We start from the raw sequence: 20,570 nt of genomic DNA on the forward strand, positions 1-20,570 counted from the left end.
CAGAGATGAAATGACTTCTAAACAGGGCTTTGCCAGTTCCTCACAAGATTAATTTCTGGATGCAGAAAAAAATGGAAATTCAGCAAAAATGGAAATTAAAACAACAGCCAGCTCCACGCGCCCAAATATCTGAATAAAACAAGTCTTTCATCTCTTTGCCTTTGACAATCCCTAGCTACTTAGCTGTCTACAGCACAGCACTACCAAGTCTGTGTCTAGCACATGTTAGGAAACTGCTAACTCACCCTGCAAGTCAGGCTTCACCTCTGGCTTCCAGTTTCTAAAAGGTGACCAGGATCCTCACGAATCATAAAACAATGATAGCTAGACATGAATCCCTGAAATCATTCATTCAACTTACTCATTTTACAATGAGCCCTGATTGCAAAGGTTACTCCCTTAAAATCTCAAAGTTAGTACAAGACCTAGTAGTTTTGAGCCTCATTCTCCTAATCCCCAAGCCAGCATTTATTTCTACAGTGATACATCATTGCTGAAGAAATGGATGGGTTTGCTATTCATCCATCTATGGATAAGTAAGAATGAGATTTTTTAAAAAAACTGAACAACAAATGTAGCCAGTGTGGCTTAGTGACTAAGAGCATGTACCCTGAAGCCAAAGTGGCTGGGTCATATCCCAGTATCTGCTGTTTACTACCTGTGTGACCTTGGGTAAATTATTCAACTACACCTTAGTTTCCTCATCTGTAAAATAGGAGAAATAATAATACCAATAAGTAGCATAACAGTATCCACTCCACTGGGTTTGGGGGCAGCTCCAATGAGACAATGTCTTATAATTTGTCTCATTACTATATGAAAAATTAAGATATCAAGCACTTAGAATAATATCTACCATATCATAAGTGTTAGTAAGTATTAGCTATCATTATTCTTTCAAATATGATTAATACTATAAAGAAATCCTGAAAAAGAGGTTATAGTCTCACTTTTCTTTATTTTTCTGGGCTTATTCTGAACACTTTTCAAATACACAGGCTTCATTTGATACAGAGTATTTTGAAAGGAACTTGAAAGTATGGTTTTGTGTACTTTGCCTAGTCCTATTATTCTAGGCAATTTAAGAACAAGAATAAAAGGTAAGAAAGGTCCTGAGGTCCTACTAGTCATAGATATAATCCCCGACTTCTGTTTTGGGAATCCTTATTGATTTGACATCTGTAGCGGGTACCCCAGAATCTGTGGGGATGCTTCACAGCAACTAGGGACCCCTACTTGTTGGTTTGATTCTGCGAGAATCGTTGGAAGGGCAGTTTGTCCAGCTCTCCAACGCACCTGCACCAGCTGGGCAGCCCCTCCTCTGGGGTCTGGGTCCCAGCTCCAAGCTTCTAGGTCCTGGTGACCCCCAAACTCTTCCCTTTGATCCTCCAGCCTCAGGGTGGTAGCTGCTTCCTGCACTTACTATCTATACATGACCTCAAAGTTCTCTTTTTTCAGCTTTTCAGTCCTTCAATAACTGTTTAACAAATCTCTGATATTAAATTCTCTATGTTAAAATAACCACAGTGGCTTCTCTTTTCCTGACTTGTCCCTGGCTAATGCACCATCTGATGGGCATTTAGCCCAAGCTTTCTCACACTGCACATAATCACCCCGATTACTAGAAATGACAGAGACGGCAACTCCATTTCTTCACCTAAAACATGTTAAATATCTTTGTGTCACTCAGAGGGAGCTCTTCTTCTTCTTCTTTTAAGAGACAGGGTCTTGCTATGTTGCCCCAGGCTGGTCTTGCACTCCCAGGCTCAAGCGATCCTCCTGCCTCAGCCTTCCCAGTAGCTGATATGACAGACGTGAGGCCAGCGTAGGAAGCTCTTCCTAATGTCTAATTCAATTCTTCCACTTGAGAGATGAGATCTCCTCTCAGTCTGTTATCAATGTAAACCATACATAAACTCCACACTGCCCAGAGATATTCTATGTCATCTGCACATATTTTGTGACAATACTTACCCCACCAATATTGATCTGAATTTAGAACTTAAGTCCATTTTATTTCATGATTCTTATTTATGCTACAAGTTACGATTTTCTTTTTTTTCTTTCTTTTTTTTTTTTTTGAGACAGAGTCTCACTCTGTTGCCCAGGCTAGAGTGAGTGCCGTGGCGTCAGCCTAGCTCACAGCAACCTCAAACTCCTGGGCTCAAGCAATCCTCCTGTCTCAGCCTCCCGAGTAGCTGGGACTACAGGCATGCACCACCATGCCCGGCTAATTTTTTCTATATATATATATATTTTTTTTTTAGCTGTCCATATAATTTCTTTCTATTTTTAGTAGAGATGGGGTCTCGCTCTTGCTCAGGCTGGTCTCGAACTCCTGAGCTCAAACGATCCACCCACCTCGGCCTCCCAGAGTGCTAGGATTACAGGCGTGAGCCACCTCGCCCGGCCGATTTTCTTGATAACGTTTTCTTTTCTCTAGCTTACTTTTATAAGAATATTGTATATAATACACCTAACATACAAAGTATGTGTTAATCAACTGTTTGTTATTGGTCAGGCTTCTGGTCAACAGTGGGCTATTAGTAATTAAGTTTGGGGAGGGTCAAAAGTTGCAAGTGGATTTTCAACTGCATGGGGGGAGGTCGGTGACACAACCCCCACATTGTCCAAGGGTCGTGTGTGTATGTGTGTGTGTGTGTGTGTGTGTGTTTCCACTATTGGTTCTGTTTCTCTGGAGAACTCATATTAATATAGATACTAAAAAACAGAAAAGTAGTCTTCAGGGAGAAGAATGAGTGAAGTGTAAGGAGGAGCAGAGATAAAAGATCATGTTGCCTAGGAGGAGTGTAGGGAAGTAGTGTGTTCTTATGATCCCTCAAAAGATCTGGCTGTAAATCCTCCTCTTAGGTGCCATGAAACACCCCAGGCTCCTTATGATAAATCCCTTTTACATAAAATAACACAGTGGGCTTCAGGTACGTGCAACCAAAAGTCTTGGATAAGGGACTTGGGGACTCAGTGCCTTGCAGTAGAAAACACTATTCTCTGCTCACCGTAATGCTTCCAGGAACAAGGCTCCCTGACTCATCCCGGCACTATCCTTTAAGGCACAGAGCTGTGGGGCCGGAAAGAATCTGGATTCAATTCCCAGCTTTGCCACATACTGGCCGTGTAACCGCTGCTAAGTTACTTCATCTCTTCAAGCCCTGGTTTTCTTAATCTAATGATACACGGGGCTTTTATGAGAACTAAAGAGAAAATGAGCTCCAGGGCCATCACAGAAGGCCTTGCAAGCTGTGCCCTAGTTATGTGGCCAAGCAGCTCTGTCCAAGGCATCAGCTGGCCCAGAGTAAGGGCTCAAAAGGTAGCCACGTCTCTACCTTACCCTTCCACTTCTTACTGCTTACCTAACTGCACAAAACCTACGATTCTAAGCAAGTAATGAGTGGCACTTTTAACATAAATCGACACAAACACCTGCAACAATTTACTTGGCAGTAGTCTCTGCTTCAGCTTGCTGTTTTCTTTTCAAAATAAATATACACCAGACACTACACCACCACACACAGTAGCAATTCTGGTAGGCATAATGTATCTTTCAGGAAATTCTTCTCAATTGCCAAGAACCTAACCTTTTGAGGCAAACACTGTGCCAAGAAACAAAACAACACCCTATAGAGATATTTAGGGCTCTGGAGTCAGCAAGGTTAAAATACCCAGCGCTTCTGCTGTGTGATCTCGGGCAATTTTTCTTAATTTCTCCAAGCCTCTTTTTTCTCATGTTGTCAGTGGGGATACGTCATAGGGTTGTGGAGGATTAAATTAAGATATGTAAAGCTAAACACAGTTCTAGAACATAGAAAATGCTAAATAATTGCTAGCTAGTTTATTTTCAATCCTAGAATAACCAGAAACTTGTGTGTTCTATATAATAATATACTAATAACCATTCACTGGCCCCAAAAGGTAATTTTGTATTAACTTACATGAGGCTAACCCTGGCAAGTAGGTTGAACTTACTTTATCTGAACCTAAATGCAATCAAACTTTCCCCTGAACGTAGGGTGGCCTGACATTATAGTTTGTGTAGGATCGTTCTGAGCATAATTAACAGTAGGGCCTTGTTTCATTCTTAAAAGTGTTTCGGTTTGGATAATAAATTATATGCTCATCCTACCTACATAAAGCAAAATCTTTAGATGGGAGATAAACTTTTAAAATATTTTATTTCACCTGAATGCTTATTTATTGTGGTTTAGATTTTTTTCTCTCTAGGTTTTGAAGCCAACTGTGAAAATAAAGAGTGTGTAAGGTTCTAAATCCACACGTCAAGTAGCTTTTCCGACTGCCCAGACTCGGGAGTCATGACTAAGCTGCAGGCCTTCAATTCAGAGGACAAGTCACATAAATGAAGAGGGCAGCGGAGCGAGGAACGACCATACTTTACGTGCCTCTGGCAATTTACAGTTTAAAATGCACTTTCCCATTTATCATCTAATTTTGTCCTCAAAAGCAAATGCCATTTTGTGTTCCACCATCTTTCAGGCACCAGAGATTTCCGCACAAGGCAGTGACCCCCTGAAAAGTCAATCCACGTAGCTCCGGGCTTCTCTGAAGCTCTCCCCACCCCCTACTCAAAATCCCCAATCTCTGCCTTCCCCAGCTTCTTCACTCTCAGTTTCCAGCCAGTCCCGTGGACTTGAAGACCTGGTTTTGGCCTTCTTGCCCCATTTTAGACCCTGCCTTGAACCTCCATCCCATCCTTAGGCCATAATGTGCAGCTTTGTTTATCAGCTTCACAAAACCAGCGATGAGAGGTGCTCTGGACATGCTCCTACTCAAGGACAAGTGGCCAAGCCCACCCTTTGCCTAGACTCTGCCCATTTGGGAATGAAGATAAGACATTCCCTCCTGCATTCTAGATGAGGAAACTGAGGCAGGGAGGCCGGGTAGCTTGGCAAGGTCACACACCAGCAAAGCCTGAACTGGGGGGTGGGTCATGGCCCAGTGTCCACACTGTCTCCCACAGCAGTGCTTCTCAAATTCCGACACGCACTTGTGGGGTCAGCTACGCAATTTGTGGGGACCAGTGCAAAATGAAAATGCTGGGTCCGCTGTTTGAAAAGCAAGAAAAAATTCTTTCTCCTTTCTTCTCAGGTCTCTCTCTCTCTCTCTCAACTTGTTTTGTAATTTATTAGTTAATGTTAGGTTCCCTCAGCGTGGGGATACTCACAGGGCAAGTGCAGAACCTCAAAGATGCCCAGAGCCTCACCTACAACTGGGCACAGGAGGCACACATATCCACTGCACCCTCCTCACACCCACGCTCAGGTCCCCGTCCCCATTGGGAGCAGAGGGCGGCAGGGAACACTGGGCACCGGTCATCCTGGCAGGAGGTGGGACCACGCATGAACTGAGACTCCAAGCCCCTCTGCATGCTCCAGGGTGCCATTTGACTTCACCAGCCAAACACAGATTCAAAGGCAAAATTATTAAGACGTCAGGACAGCAAACACTGAACGCTCCAGCCCAGGGGCAGGGTGCCCCTTCTGAGCACAGGACCCTGAGTGGTGGCTGCTCCCACAGCCAGGAAGCCAGCCCTGTGCACACAAATCACCTGGGGATCTTGCTAAAATGCACATGCTGATTTAGGAGGTCTGAGGTCGCCCTGAGACTGCGTATTTCTAACCAGCTCCTGGAAGATGCTAGAAGTTCTGGTCCTCAGACTATACTTCAGTAGCAAGGTCTTACAACAAACACTCATTTTTTTTCACTTGTTTATTATGTCAGAGCCAATGACAGACCTTCCATTTCTTTCATTTATTCAAATAAGGCAGTCATGAAAATAAGTGTTAAATACAAGTCATCATCCATTGTGTCTTTAAAATGTGATGAAATAACAAATATCAAATCTATTCACATTCATGATATCTGCCTACCTGGATTTAAAGACTTCATAGAGAGGCAAGGAAAGGAACTTGTGCATATACTGATGTCACTCAGGTGGCCAAAACACAAAGGTCGCCTGACCTTCCCCAGGTAGATAATGCTCTCCGTGCTCAGAGGGGCCAACTGTTGGCCACCAAGTAAACTCTTCCAAAACAGGAGCTTGCTCCATTTCCTCAGCTCATGGATGGAAATGACAGCTGAATGGTTTGAGTGTTTAAAAGTATACTCTTTGAGGAAAGGCAGCACCATTAAACTCTAATGGAGAGAAGGTGCAAGATTTCTCAGAACTCCTATAGCAGGAGCTCTCAGACTGTAGGGTCCTCTTCAGTGTAGAACCACACAGCACATACAGAATGAGATCACCAGAAAACTGAGCCTCAGTGGCTTCATCCCTAAAATGGGGCTAATTCCACTTGCCCAGCCTCATGGGATGGTGCCTTTGATCAAAGCACATGGGATAATCAATATGAAGGTTTGTGAACTACAAAGTACTATTAAAAGCCAAGGCTGTTCCTGTTTAACAGCCTTCGAAAAACGCTATAGGTGACTAATGAATGTTACATCTCGGTGTCATGTCCTACAGCATTTAGGGTGTGGCGGGAGTGTTAATGGAGTACATTCTTTGAAAGGTGGAATGCTACAAAACTGACCAACTGCTTTTATAACTGGAACAAATCATGCTGGCCATTCAGCAATACTTGGAAATCCATCACCAATTTGATTTATACCCAGCATCAATAAATCACACAAAGTGGACCCTGTGCAGCCCAGGGAGTAAACAAAAGTAAACACTGCATTTCACCTGCCTTGATGGCAAGACAAAATGAAAACGCCGCCTTTGGTCTCCGGCTGGTTTGGTTATTTTTGGAAACTTTTATGGAATATTAACTTTATTTGCTCTAATTCTGCAGGAAGCCACATTGGAAGTGCAAGGAAATATAAATGATTAAAAAGCAGAAGTGGGAAAAAAGTAACCAAGTATTTTGCCCCACCTTTCTCTAGCTGATATATTAACTGTATGTCTTCCAAACTGCGGGACCCCAATCGCCACTCCTGTCCCGGTTCTAACATGGCTGCATTCAACATGGCACTAGCAGACTTTTTGTCACTGTCTGCTGTTTTTCCAGGGGTAAACATAACTAAAGGAATGATACAGGAAAGTAATATTTTAAATCAGTGGCAATGTTTTAAAATTTATGATGTGGTGGTGGGAGGAAAGCATGAAGCTAGCTAACCCACTGACAAATCAAGCTCTAACCTAAGTTCTATAACAGATTAAAACCAATTGAATTAGCCAAACACAAATAATAAAAAATAAACATAAAACTTGATGTGTAGTGTAAAGTATATTAATTTTTCAACCTCCCAGGTTCACACAATATACTATCTTTCTTAAACCAGGTCTTTACAAGAGACACCAGCCTTAAGTGACACAAAAGAATTGTTTAATCCCAATTAGTTTGGTATCCTTTTGTTGATATTATTCTGTTGTTTTTTTTTCTGGCCAACAATAATGAATAACCCACAAACACTAATGAATAACTAACTCCCTTTGTCTCCAAGGACAGCGGAGCCCAACAAGAAATGTCAGAGGCCCTGAAGTAAAATAAAAACCTTTATAATGAAAATCTGCCCAATTATATAGTCCTCTGGGTACCGGGAATATAGAATTGTCTTAAATATTTAAGTAGTGGTGTCAAATGTACTTAAAGAGGGATCATAAAACTGATTTCCCAGATGCTTTGAAAAACACATTTCTACCAGTCTAATTACAATGAGTAACTGTTGGAGCAGGAAGTAGGGGAAATGCTATTATTGGTACAATATAACTGGGATCCTTTGCTCACAAATCCTAGCAAGGCCAGTAAGTTGCCAACTGAAGCATGTCCTCCCTGCTCACTCGGTGGCTCAGATAAATAGGGACGTGTTTATCTCCCCACATTAAAAATTTACATGTAGTAAACAACCGATTTTAAAACTAATTTCTACTATCTTAGCAACACAAAAGCTAAAAGTAACTCTTCTCTGTTGTAGGACAGAACAAATAAAAAAACATTGATGTTGCTGAGAATCAGGGTCCTCACTGACAAGTGTGCAGTGAGAAAATGTGAGGAAGAACTCAGTTATGTTGTACTTTAACTGGAACCCGTTACCTTTTTCTAATATATTTCCCAATCTGTCCACGGAAAGGGCTTAAAAGCAATGATATCCCAGAGTCAACAAGAACATCCTTTCAGCTAGTTTTCCAAATACCATTTCCCCCTAAAAGGAACTTGAGCATCTGGGGGAAATGGATGATTCTAGGTCTAGGTCTAGCAAGTACAAGTGAACCTGGAACATTTTGTCATGCATGAAAGCAAGGAAGGACTGAAGGGGAATATGTCGTAAAGACACAGGAACTGACTTCGAGGGGCTCCCGCTGGCCAAATTTGGGACAATTTGAGCATCAGAAGAAACAATTACTTTAATGAATTATAGCATAGCAAATTAACAAAAAAAGAATCCATGAGTGATTCTACAATGATTCCCAAAAAGAGAAGGGAGAGAAGCTCTTCTTTCCAGAAGAATACCAGCTAATAAACATAGACTGAATCATAGAATCAGAAAATCACCATCATGCAATCAAAACATAAAAACTGATTCAGACAAGATCATCAATGGATGCTTGTGGAGAACAGGGTATTTACACAAGATTACTTATTAATCTTGAAAGAGAAAGTGTCCTTCACAATGCAGAGATCTGGTGACACCACCTCAGCCAAGTGATCAAATTAGCATCACAAATACTAGGATGAAAGAGCATTCGTGCTTCCTAGTACAATGCAATGGGTGGTACACAAGTCACCTATGCAGTACTCTGGCCAAAAAGTTTAACCTGACCCCAATTGTGAAAAAATAATCAGACAAACCAGACTGGGGAGCAAGCAACTGGCCTGAACTCTTTAAAAATATCAACATATTTTGTCATGAAATACAAAGAAAAGGCAGGGAGGGAGGGCTGTTCGAGACTCAGGAGACTAAAGAGATGTGACAACCAAATGTAATACGTGACCTTTGATTATATCCTGATCTAAAGAAAAAAAAATAGCTATAAAGGACATTTGATTATAAGTGGGGAAAGAAAATAATTTATATTAAAGATAATATAAGTAGATCAAAATATAAAATGATAATATAAAATTAATTTGAATATGGTTATATTTTAAGATATAACCATATATAAATAGTACTGTTATAGCAAAGTTAAATTCCTTGGTTATGATTAATATATTTTGGTGATAGCATGAAAGATACCTGCTGGCGGGGCGCGGTGGCTCACGCCTGTAATCCTAGCACTCTGGGAGGCCGAGGCGGGTGGATCGCTCGAGGTCAGGAGTTCGAGACCAACCTTAGCAAGAGCGAGACCCTGTCTCTACCAAAAAATAGTAAGAAATTATCTGGCCAACTAAAAATATATATAGAAAAAATTAGCCGGGCATGGTGGCACATGCCTGTAGTCCCAGCTACTCGGGAGGCTGAGGCAAGAGGATTGCTTGAGCCCAGGAGTTTGAGGTTGCTGTGAGCTAGGCTGACGCCACGGCACTCACTCTAGCCCGGGCAACAGAGCGAGACTCTGTCTCAAAAAAAAAAATAAATAAAAAAAAATAAAAAAAAAAAGAAAGATACCTGCTCAGGAATTGGGGGTAAAAGGTCACAATGTCTGCAATTTACTTTCAAGTGGCTCAACTTACTTGAGAGAGGAAAAAGCAGGCCATTTTTCCTTGAGAGAGGAAAAATGCTAAAAAAAAAAAAAAAAGTAAAATACAACATAATATAATAGAACATAATACAAAATAATTTAAGGCAAGATCAAACTTTTTTAAAAAAAGATAAATTCAGGATCAAAGAAAGAATCATATTTAAGAAGTTATGTAAGAATTGGCTAATTTAAGTGGGAATAGCTGGATGGGGTGTCTGGGAAAGCTGTGGAAAGGATCTGGTGAGAGCTGCCCTTTTTGTCTTTTCGCCTTTTGTCCTTCTTCCTTCCCCCTGCACTCTTCTCAGAAGGCAGACTCGATAGCTGGTGCTGGAGTGAGGCAGCCATTGTGCCACCAAGAGTTGTAAAGACTTAGGAAAGCCCATGATCTCGGACCTTTTGGGCCTGAGAGAGCCCAGCTGCCAACCATCAGCAGCAATCACCTACTCCAGCCTTCTCAATGTGAGAAAAATAAACTTCTGTGACAGAGGTTCCCACATATTCTCAGTTCATAGCATGCTTAGTGGCTCAGTGATTTTGTTCACAGTGCCCCACAGGTGAAAAGAAACACCTAACAGTTGCATTTATTAAGCAGTCAGGTGTCAAAAACGTAATAGCATTTATGTACTAACAACTTAGTAGCTGTCTGAAAAAATACACATAAATTAAAAGAAAAAGAGTATTTTTATTTCGTTCCTAAATAATCTCAACTACTAATGGGATATGTGTTGCAATTTTGCACTTTGCTGCTTCTCAAACTTTGAAGATTAGACACCACTACCTGTTCCACATGGATTTTCACTTACTACTTATTTTTTTTAAATTGTGGTAAAATATACATAACATGAAATTGATTGTCCTAACCACTGGTTAGTGTACAGTTCAGTGGCATTAAGTACATTCCCGTTGTTGTGCAGCCGTCACCATTACTCATCTCCAGAACTTTTTCTTTCATCTTCGTCAAATGAAACCCTGTACCCATCAAACACCAACTCTCCACTCCCCCTTCCCTCGACCCCCAGCAACCACCCTTCTTTCTGTCTCTATCAATTTGACTATTTCAGGAACTTCATATAAGAGGAATTATACAATATTTGTCCTCTTTTGACTGGCACATTTCATTTAGCATAATTTCCTAAAGGTTCGTTCATGCTGCAGCATGTGTCAGAATTTTCTTTCTTTTTAAGGCTGAATGATATTCCATTGTATGGATAGACCACATTTAGTTTATCCATCCATCCATCAGTGGACACTTGGGTTGCTTCCACTTTTTGGCTGGTGTGAATAATGCTGCCATGAACACAGGTGTACACAGTACTTGCTCTTTTTAATCATAACCATGGAAATGGAGCTTCATAAAGATAGGACATCACCAAAAGGAACATAGTGCAATTTATTGTTAAAACTGTCAACCTTCTCAAGCTAGTAGTATTCCTGGTGTCAGGATGTCACATAACCCCATGATTCCTTCAAAATTTAAAATATCTTGTGACCCCCCCCACCCTGAGTATATTGTGGCACCCCAATGACCTTGGTGGACTGTTTGGGAACCACACCCTATGATGTTAAAGCCACTGTTACTTGAGTTTCCAGTTGTGGCGAACTCAACCTTTAAGTAATATAAACATTACTATCAAATTTATACTTCTCATGAGGCTTCCACTGAAGATTCTTATGTCTTCACATCGGATGCTTATCTGTGTACAATCCTTATATTCTCTGTACACAGCTCCACTGCATCCCCAAGGGTTAGTATAATCACTCTCAAGGCTTAGAAAATGCATTTTTTTTTTAGCCACCATGTAAACTGCACCTTGCCCCAGTGCAATGGTAACCCATCCTGATGGTTAAAATGTACGTGCCAACTTGACTGAGCCACAGGGTGCCCAAATATTAGGGCAAACATTGTTCTGGTTGTTTTGGGATGAGCTTACCATTCAGTCAGCACACTGAATACACAATATTGCCCTCCCTAATGCGGGTGGTCCTTATCCAATCAGTTGAAGGCCTGAATAGAACAGCAAGGTTGACCCTTCCTCCAGTAAGGAAGAATTCTTTTTTGTCTTATGGCCTTTGAAATGGGGCATCAGCCTTTTTCTTGCCTTTGTACGCAAACTGAAACATCAGCTCTTCCTGGGCGTCAAGCCTGCCTTGGATGGGGCCTTTGGACAGAGACTGTGTTAGAGGCTGTCCTGGTTCTCAGGCCTTCAGACTCAGACTGGAACTAGACCGTCAGCTCTCCTGGGGTTTCAGCCTGCTGATTCATCCTGCAGATCTTAGCACTTGCCAGCCTCCACAATCCCATGAGCCAATTCCTTACAATAAATCTCTTTATATACATAAATATACACACTCACATACATATACATCCTAGTAGCTGTAGGATATTCTCCTATTCCAACTACTACACCCACAGAGTCACATGTTCCACTAGTGTCCTCAAGATAGATAGATCCAAACTCCTTGGCATGTCATTCATGACCCTTCTTCTGGCTCCCACTCGTTCCTCTCCAGCTTCATCTCTCAGCACAGTCTCCACACCCCCAACCCATGTAGAACCAGGTGGAAGTCCCTGAAATGCTCCATGATCTCGCCCCTCCAGGTTTTGAGTGTGCTTTTCTCCCTACCCAGAACAAGTGCCAGATAGCCCCCTCCATGTGCACATGTGTGTGCATGCACACACACACACACACACACACAAGCACACACAGGACATGTGCATTGCATGGTTGCACACCTCATCCTTCAGGTGTCTGCCTAGATAGCCTACTCTCCCCCCAGGTCCACCTATCCAGCACAGGCCAGGAACCCCTCTCAAATGTTGCCGTATTACTCCAAGTGAATCCCCATCAGAGTCCTTACTGTGTTTTATTTTAACTGCCCACGTATTTGTCTGAATTCTCCAACTCTTTGAGGGCAAGGACTCTGTTTTATTGGCTACTGTATCTCCTGAACAGTGACTCACCCATAATACATGCTCAATAATTATTTGTTGAGTAAATGATTAAAGTTCAAAGTTTCAGATCACCATCCTCAACCAGTTATTGGCTTAGTTTAGGAAATATCAACTAAGATCTGAAAGGGAGACATTCAGCCACTTCTGGTACCATTCAGACCACCAGTGGTATCTAAGATGCAAGGCCAGGAGTGATAATAATACAGCCGTCCTCAGCCCCTTACCCATGCCCATGCACGACCCAACCATGCAGATCCGGGACAGGCACCGTAGGCTAGGAACTGGGAGAGGAGCCACAAAGCCACAGAGAGGAGAATCAGGCAGCAGCACTATTTTGTGCATGCATTTCAAAGTGTATTGTCCCTGAAAATCCACTATCCCTTAAGAACCTGAAGCTTTTTACAAATATGATTAATATCATAGCCATTTCTGGTCACCATCAAAGTGATATTCCCAAACTCCTTACTGGCCAATGACCCTGAAGTTACTTCTTCCTTCTAGACCTTAGTTCCCTTATCAGTTAAATCAACCACAGCACACAACTCAGGGCTGCTGTGAGGAATAACTGAGACTATGTATAGAAAAGCATTTAACACGGTGCCTGACACATGGTGAGTTATGCTATAATAAAGGCAAGTTATTAATATTATCACCATTATTACTGGCAGTCAGGATTGCAAACATAAGTACATATACAAGCAAGCTACAGTTCACCAGTCAAGCATGAGCTGAAAGATTTTACTGGGCCTCAGCCCCTGAACATTCAAACACTTGAGCTGGACACAAAAGAGCTCAGCTTGCCACGCTATGGATACAGCAACTCGACAACAAGAAACCTATTTGGGATGTAGCCTCCAGGGAAACTTTTTCCTATACCTATACTAAATATCAGTACCTCTAAGAAATGAAATGACTGAAAACCAAATCTAGACCATAAATAAATTTAAAAGAAAATAAATAAATACGCTACATGGATGCTTAGTGTTGTTGGTTTTGGTCTGGTTTTGTTTTTTTTCCACCTGCCCATTTACACCTTCTCCATACACTGAAATACACAGACACCAAGACAAACAAGTTTTTGGCTCCTTGCCTTATATAAATCATTATTCACCTTAATTAACTGGGTGAGTGGCTCTTCTGAAGGCTGCTAGTAATTCTATTTGGTGGTGTAAGCACTTTTAATATAAACATTTAAGACTAATAACTTAAGTAATATATAATTGTGCTATTTTATACAGCAAAGCTATATTTTACATAGGATACCTGCTCTTTCTCTTTTTAGCCTAAATACACATATCATCTCTGATATAACCTCATTAAGTCAATGTCAGCTTCTAGAGAGAGCGTGTCATTCAAATAATTTGCTATTCACCAACAATTATTCTTTAATATAAAATATATGGTAATTCAAGCACTATTGAATTAAAAGCACATTCTCTCTGCACTTCACAGTAACTAGATTTTCTAGTTCTCCACAAGCACAAGTGCACCTTTTTATCATTCTCTTTTAGCTTTCCTCTTGTTACTAGCTGTATTATAAAAATGATAGGCTTAGCTCTTAAAATAATTTCTGTTATCATTTATATGTACTGATTCCTCAATTAATTGGTTATTAAAATTTCTCCTGTTTTTATCCTTTTCCTTCCAAACACCACCTCTTCTTCTAGCACTTCTAGCACTAGGATAGGACAGTTCCAGTCACTCCTCTGTCCAGGGCCTGGAGAAATCAGCCCCCAGGGAGCCAGGGCACAGCTACATGCATCCAGAGGGCAGGATCTTGCTAAACTAGCTCTTACCCAAGCCACCACCACCCATCCTTCCTCCTTATCTCTGATGTTTCTGTCTCACTACTACCACCATTTCACAGTCCCATGAGGTGTCACATGCTCCTACCCAGCATTTACCACTGGGGGCTCCCTTGCTTACACACACACACACACACACACACACACGCACACTCTGCGTGCACATGCATACACAACCACCCTCTTACCAAGCAAGCTATATGTCATTAAGACACCATCAACTTTGACCCGGATATTGAATAACAGGGTTCATAGGGTTTGCTGGCAGAGAAGGCGCTAGGGGAAGAAAAAAAAAGTGTTTCCATTTTTAAAAGATCCCAGAAAGACAATCCTACCTTTCCCAGGATTAGGAGGAAAAGGGCTTCCAAACTCCTGCTGCTTTGGCTTTAAAGTGTGTGACCCTGACATGCCTCCAGCCTGGGTAACCTGGAATCGCGGCTTCCCATTGGTGAGCACTTGTCTCCTGGGGCTCAAGGCAGGCAGATGGATGGGGCTCTCAGCCGCGTTGTTCTGAGGAGCCATCCCTCCTCCAGAGGGCATCTTGAGATGGAGGTTGTTAGCAAGGCTTCCAATAGCGGGGCTTGGTGTGCTGCCACAGGGCGAGGGGCCGGGAGTCCCCGAGTGGGCTCGGATGGGAGGAATGTGTTGGCCACTGATCATCCCGGGCCCCTGTGGGGTCCCCAGTGTCCGGTGGAGACTCATGCTGCATGACCTTCCATTCATTTTGAAAAACCTGTGGCCAGGATGGTCAAATATCCAATGGCACTAATGACTCCTTTCAGGCAAAGTCCAATAAGTTATCCATGGTGTGGGTTATAAGCCTGTTTAAAAAAATAAATGCAGGCATTTTTAAAAGTAAAAGTGAAAATAAGATACAGTGAGTTTTCAACTTGTGTAGCATTCATATCAGGAAGAAAAGAAGCACTCTTAGCAAAATGGTCTTTTACGTAGAACAGGGTCATCAAATACATGGCTCTTTGGCAAGCAGTCTCCCCTTGTGCACTGATGGGAGACTTGGATTATGGATCACTGCATCGTTCTGTCAGCCACTGAGCTCTCCTCAATACAGTGCTCATAGCAACTACAACCAATCTACTGGTGTCAGCTTGCAAAATGAAACTTATTTTGCTCCCTCGGTGATCTGTCCATACTAGTTCACTTTTGCTACAGTGGGTCTTGGGAAACCCAAAGCACTACCTTCATGAGCTCAGACCAAGGCTTCAAAGTTTCCAGTAAACAAACACAAAGCAGACATGGCTTCTAAATGAGACTGATGGGGACATTAGGCCATCTCCATTTCACTCTAAGAGCTACCTTTTCACAGCCCTTAGATTTACAAAAGATTAAAATCTAAGCCTGGGAAGATCATAAAGATTTCACATATCCATATAGACAAATATTCACAGCAGCATTAGAGTCTTGGATATTGATCCTGAGTTACAGGGATGGAAACAGAATCAACACCACAGTACTGTAACCTTCCATTAAGACCCTAGAAAAGGGAAAAGCTGTGCAAAACTCCTTACGGAAAGAATAAAAAAAAGAACTTCCAAAAGTGAGCTGTTCAGTATGTTCACCATGCGTGACATACAGTAAATCAGCCACAGTCCCACAAAGCTTCCTACCACTAAAGAGGCAGAGGGAGAACCAAGAGAAGTACTGATGCAACCGCAGGACATCCTCATCCCCCCACATGTGATGCAGTCAGTATCCCTGGTTCTAAATCACTAAGGAAGGCCCTTCCCTTCCTTGACCAATAACTCCCCAAAATGTAAGCAACAAGGTGGCTCAGTGCCATGGTAGTGCCACTACTCCAAATGTATGATAGACACAGTCACAATCTGTCTTTTATATAGACGTGATAGTCATAAAAAGAAGCCAAAGCTGAACAAACACATAAAACAGAGACTGAGTACAAAGCGGCAGGACCCAGATAGCTTCAACTGGATGATTTCTGTATGATCCACTCAAAATCATGGACGAACATTTCAATGAAATTGCCAAAAAAAAAAAAAAATACTCCATAAATCATCAAAAAAAGAATATCAAGGACACAAAACATTTTGTGATGAGTTTTTTTCTTTTTTATTTCAAAAAATCAAAAATACTTAATTCTTAGATGTATTCCTCTAGCTCAGGTCTCACTCCTTCCCTCCCCTCTACCATAATTGCCATGAATGGACAAATAAGTCCAGATTATCCAAACCTGCATCATTTAAGTTTGTTTATGGAACAATAATAAATAGTCCCTGAAATAAGAGTGGCTGTAAAAATTTTTTTCCACTGGACAAATGCCAATGCCTTTTATGTTGTATCCATGTAGGAGAACTAAAGTGTGTTACCAGCCAGTCTGCTGATTCATTCATTGGTTGACTGTGAGCAAGAGTCATTTAATGTCTCTGTGCTTTGCCAGATAAAATTGGCCATCTATCCTCCACTCATTGATAAAATAGTATTTTCTGAGCACTCTAAACCCTAGAGAAGAAAGCACTTATTCAGAAGCAACCAAAAAAAAAAAGGGCAAAAGAAATATGTCATATTGGCAATTTTTTGAAAATGAAGAATTGTTCAACATGACTGGAAATGTGAGTCACTAAGACCATGGTCCAAGTGACAAGTGTCTGAAGATTTGCAGACTGTGCCCATTTCCAGGTTTTTAAAAATAAGGGAGTCATTTTTGGCAGTAAGATCATATACAAGCAGGAATTCTCATCAAAAATCTGGATAAAAACTTATAAGGAGGTACTTAACATTAGGCTCAATCATTAAGAAGGTGAGTCTTCAAGAAGGAAAAATAATTAAAGCACTGAGAACTTAATTAAGTATCAAGCACTCACACCTGCCTGTCTTGGCCTGAATATTTATTTTATTTTTATTTTTTTATAAACTACACTGCTGTTTTAAATAGTTTTAGGTTGAAAGCAAGAACAACAACAAAATGTACTTAAATTTTATTGCTAAAAAAGCAGCAGCCAGAAATTAAAGTGATTAATACCATAAAGAAAAACCAAGAGGCCAATGGCATGTGAGCTGAGCAAAACCAGCCTCAAGACAAAAATAAAAGAAACTATGTGAAAATATGCCTAATATTCCCATTTTCACATTAATTATGCCAACAGATTTTTCAAGCATTAGATACCAGAATGTTAAAATCAATTTTGTCTGTTACAAATAGACAAAAATAGTATGTATTCTAGCATTTTTGCATACTTTTTAGCTAGGCCATATGATTAAGATATAATTCTAAGTCTACGTGGTAACAAAAGGGGACAAACTGCTAACTTTTAAGAAAGACACATCTTCATAAAGTCGGGGAAGAGAGCACTCAACAAGTCAACATACCTGAGTTCTGCTTCTGGCAAATCATTTACAACTTCTCTGGACTTCACTGTTTTTCATTCATAAAAGGTTGAGGAGGTTAGATATATTCACTATGCTCTCTTTAAATTCTGTTATTCCAATTTAGATAAGGAAGATTATCAAAAATACCCACTTACTATTGCCAAGAATAAATATGTAGATTTTATACCTATGGCACTTAAATCTAGGAGGATTGGGTAGACCAGGAAGCAAAAATAATAGCAACTTCTGCCAACTCCACCAAAACAAGAGCTGGTAGAAAGGTTCTCCCACCAGCAACATGCTGATAGGCAACACTAACCATGAAGAACGAATTTTAGGATTGAAATTACACTTTGCCAAAAAAGTAAAATCTCAACTAATCAGTATCAACAACCTAACTGGTGGGATTCCACTGGAAGGGCATCTTTCTATTTAAAAACTTGATCAAATTCTCCAACATTTTCTCCTCTATCCTCTATCCAACTACTCTACCCCAGGGTACCACCATCATCACCAACAAAAGAAACAAGAAAAAGAAAACTCAAGGAGAATCTAGAAGTATAAATTTAGAATATTTTGGATCTGACATATTAACTTATTTACATTTTTAATGCTCTGTTAGTTCACACAATGGAAATGTTCATTCTACTAATATGAGTCAACATGAGAGTTAATAAATCTTTCCTTTTGACCACTTTCAAACTCTTAAAATACACTCCTGTAAATCAGGTCAGAGAGGAAGTTACTTAACCCCTAAGGAAACTCAGGCACCAAACCATTTAATAATTCCACTACTATTCTGGAAAAGCCTGACTTTAATCAAAATATCAAATCATGACTCCACCTTTTACCCGAGGCTCCAGCCACTGTTCCTCATGGATTAAAAGATTAAACAAACAAAAAGCAATGTTAACTCATCCATTCAAGAAAATTTCGAAAACAGGACTTCCAAAATGCCTATTTACAGCCAAAGGCCCTTTCTTAGTAAATACCATTAATAGACTCATCTAGAGTCATAATTCATCTGATGAGCCAGTTAATTATTAATTTTCATACATCATTTCATTTCCTTAGGCTACATTTAGCCTTTGTTACATTTTCCATTTCTTATGCCACAAGCATTTCTTACTTTGCATATAAAACCTGATAATGAGGCACAAAATACTGGTGAGCAAACAAACTGCTCCTGAGTCTGCCGTGTACATACATGTCTAAGCCATCTAAAATGGAGTTTTTATTGATTCTTTTATTTTTTCCCTTTAGGTTCATGATTGTATAATTTCATTAACACTGCCTTTTCAACACCGCTGCCTTGATCCTTAATAGGCCCATGTTATTCCCATGGGCTTCTCTTGTTACAGCCTTTGTAGCCAGAAGAATATAGAAATGAAAAGCCTATTGATAGATAATATAAGTTATTCTCATGAACGGCTGCAGTGTGAAGCACATTTTGCAATTCAATCAAGGACAGAGAGAGCTGAATGTTCTTAGATCCCAGGAGTTCATTTTAATAAGCAGAATGTACCTTGTCCTAACACAGGTGACTGACTCCTCAGAAAAGATTGTATAAACAAAAACCAATCATGTAAGTCATTTTATTGGCAACAATATAAACACAGCTATATTAGATGTCACCAATAAATCAAAATTATTCTTGTCTGCAATTTTAACAAGAGGAAAGTGCAAACATGTGCCTGTGAGGCTAGAGGATATTATAGAGGAAACGTATTGGATGTGTACAGTATTATTTCTCTAAATTGAAACTGGAGGGTACTATATTATGCTAGAGTAACCCACAACAAGGAATAGTTGATCATTACTGTGGTTCTATAACTTTATTCAGTGACACTGACAAATTCAAAGAATTTACAACAGAAGTTACACAGAAACAGAGCTAAGATAATTCCTCATTAATGAGATGTGGAGGAAAAACTTAGGGAGGTTACACCTAACAGCTAGTATGTATAGACCTATTCACTTGGGTACTCACAAGGTCTAATGTTGGCAATTCTAAGAATATTAACATATTTATTCTGAACACTGAGATGTACAGATGTTACTTAAGCAATATAATCACCATTAAGATGAAATCAAAGAGGTATACCAATTAAAAATATGAAGACAAATTAGTGTTCCCTCCAGAGATTCAAGAGCATTCTTCCAAAGACCAGTCAGAAAAGGTAATATAATGTGGCTGGGCACAGTGGCTCACGTCTGGTATTCCTAGCACTTGGGGAGGCCGAGGTGGAAGGATTGCTTGAGGCCAAGAGATAGAGACTGGCTTGGGCAATAGCAAGACCCCAGCTCTACAAAAATTTTTTTAAAAGATTATCTGGGCATGGTGGCATGCGCCTATAGTTCCAGCTACTCAGGAGACTGAGGCAGGAGGATCACTTGAGCCCAGGAATTCAAGGCTGCAGTGAGCTATGATGATGCCACTGCACTCTAGCCCAGGTAACAGAGCAAGACCCTGTCTCAAAATAATAATAAAAATAATGATAACATAATGAATATTATGGATCCTATCTAATAGAAACGCTAACTTTGTTTTATCTGTGGATTCAAACTCTTAGCTACCTAATTAGATACATGTTTAAGCTTTTATTTTATAAAATTTTCTCAAAAAATAAAACTAATCTTTCCTAAGTTTATGGAGTGAAACAACTGGCAGTGTCATTGTAAATTTAAATTAATGGCTATGATATTCAAAATATAGGTAGTAAATATAGACAGGACACAGAGGAAAGAAAGAGGAAGGGAAATGGAAAGAAAAGAGAGTGGGAAAAAAGGAACGACCAAGTCCAATTCAGGAATTTAT

General features: G+C 40.5%; 1 protein-coding gene across 1 annotated transcript in view; it reads right to left on the bottom strand.

Annotated features, from left to right (window-relative positions):
* The window catches only part of GLIS3 (GLIS family zinc finger 3), a 433,080-nt gene that overhangs the window by 404,329 nt on the left and 8,181 nt on the right, over positions 1 to 20,570 (bottom strand). The window contains exon 2 of the mRNA XM_069474177.1: positions 14,746 to 15,231. Within this exon, the coding sequence (XP_069330278.1) occupies positions 14,746 to 15,133 (388 nt within the window). The 5' untranslated portion in view covers positions 15,134 to 15,231. The remainder of the gene's footprint in view (positions 1 to 14,745; positions 15,232 to 20,570) is intronic.

The sequence above is a fragment of the Eulemur rufifrons genome, chromosome 7 (genome assembly GCF_041146395.1).
Source record: "Eulemur rufifrons isolate Redbay chromosome 7, OSU_ERuf_1, whole genome shotgun sequence".
In the NCBI taxonomy this organism is placed as follows: domain Eukaryota; kingdom Metazoa; phylum Chordata; class Mammalia; order Primates; family Lemuridae; genus Eulemur; species Eulemur rufifrons.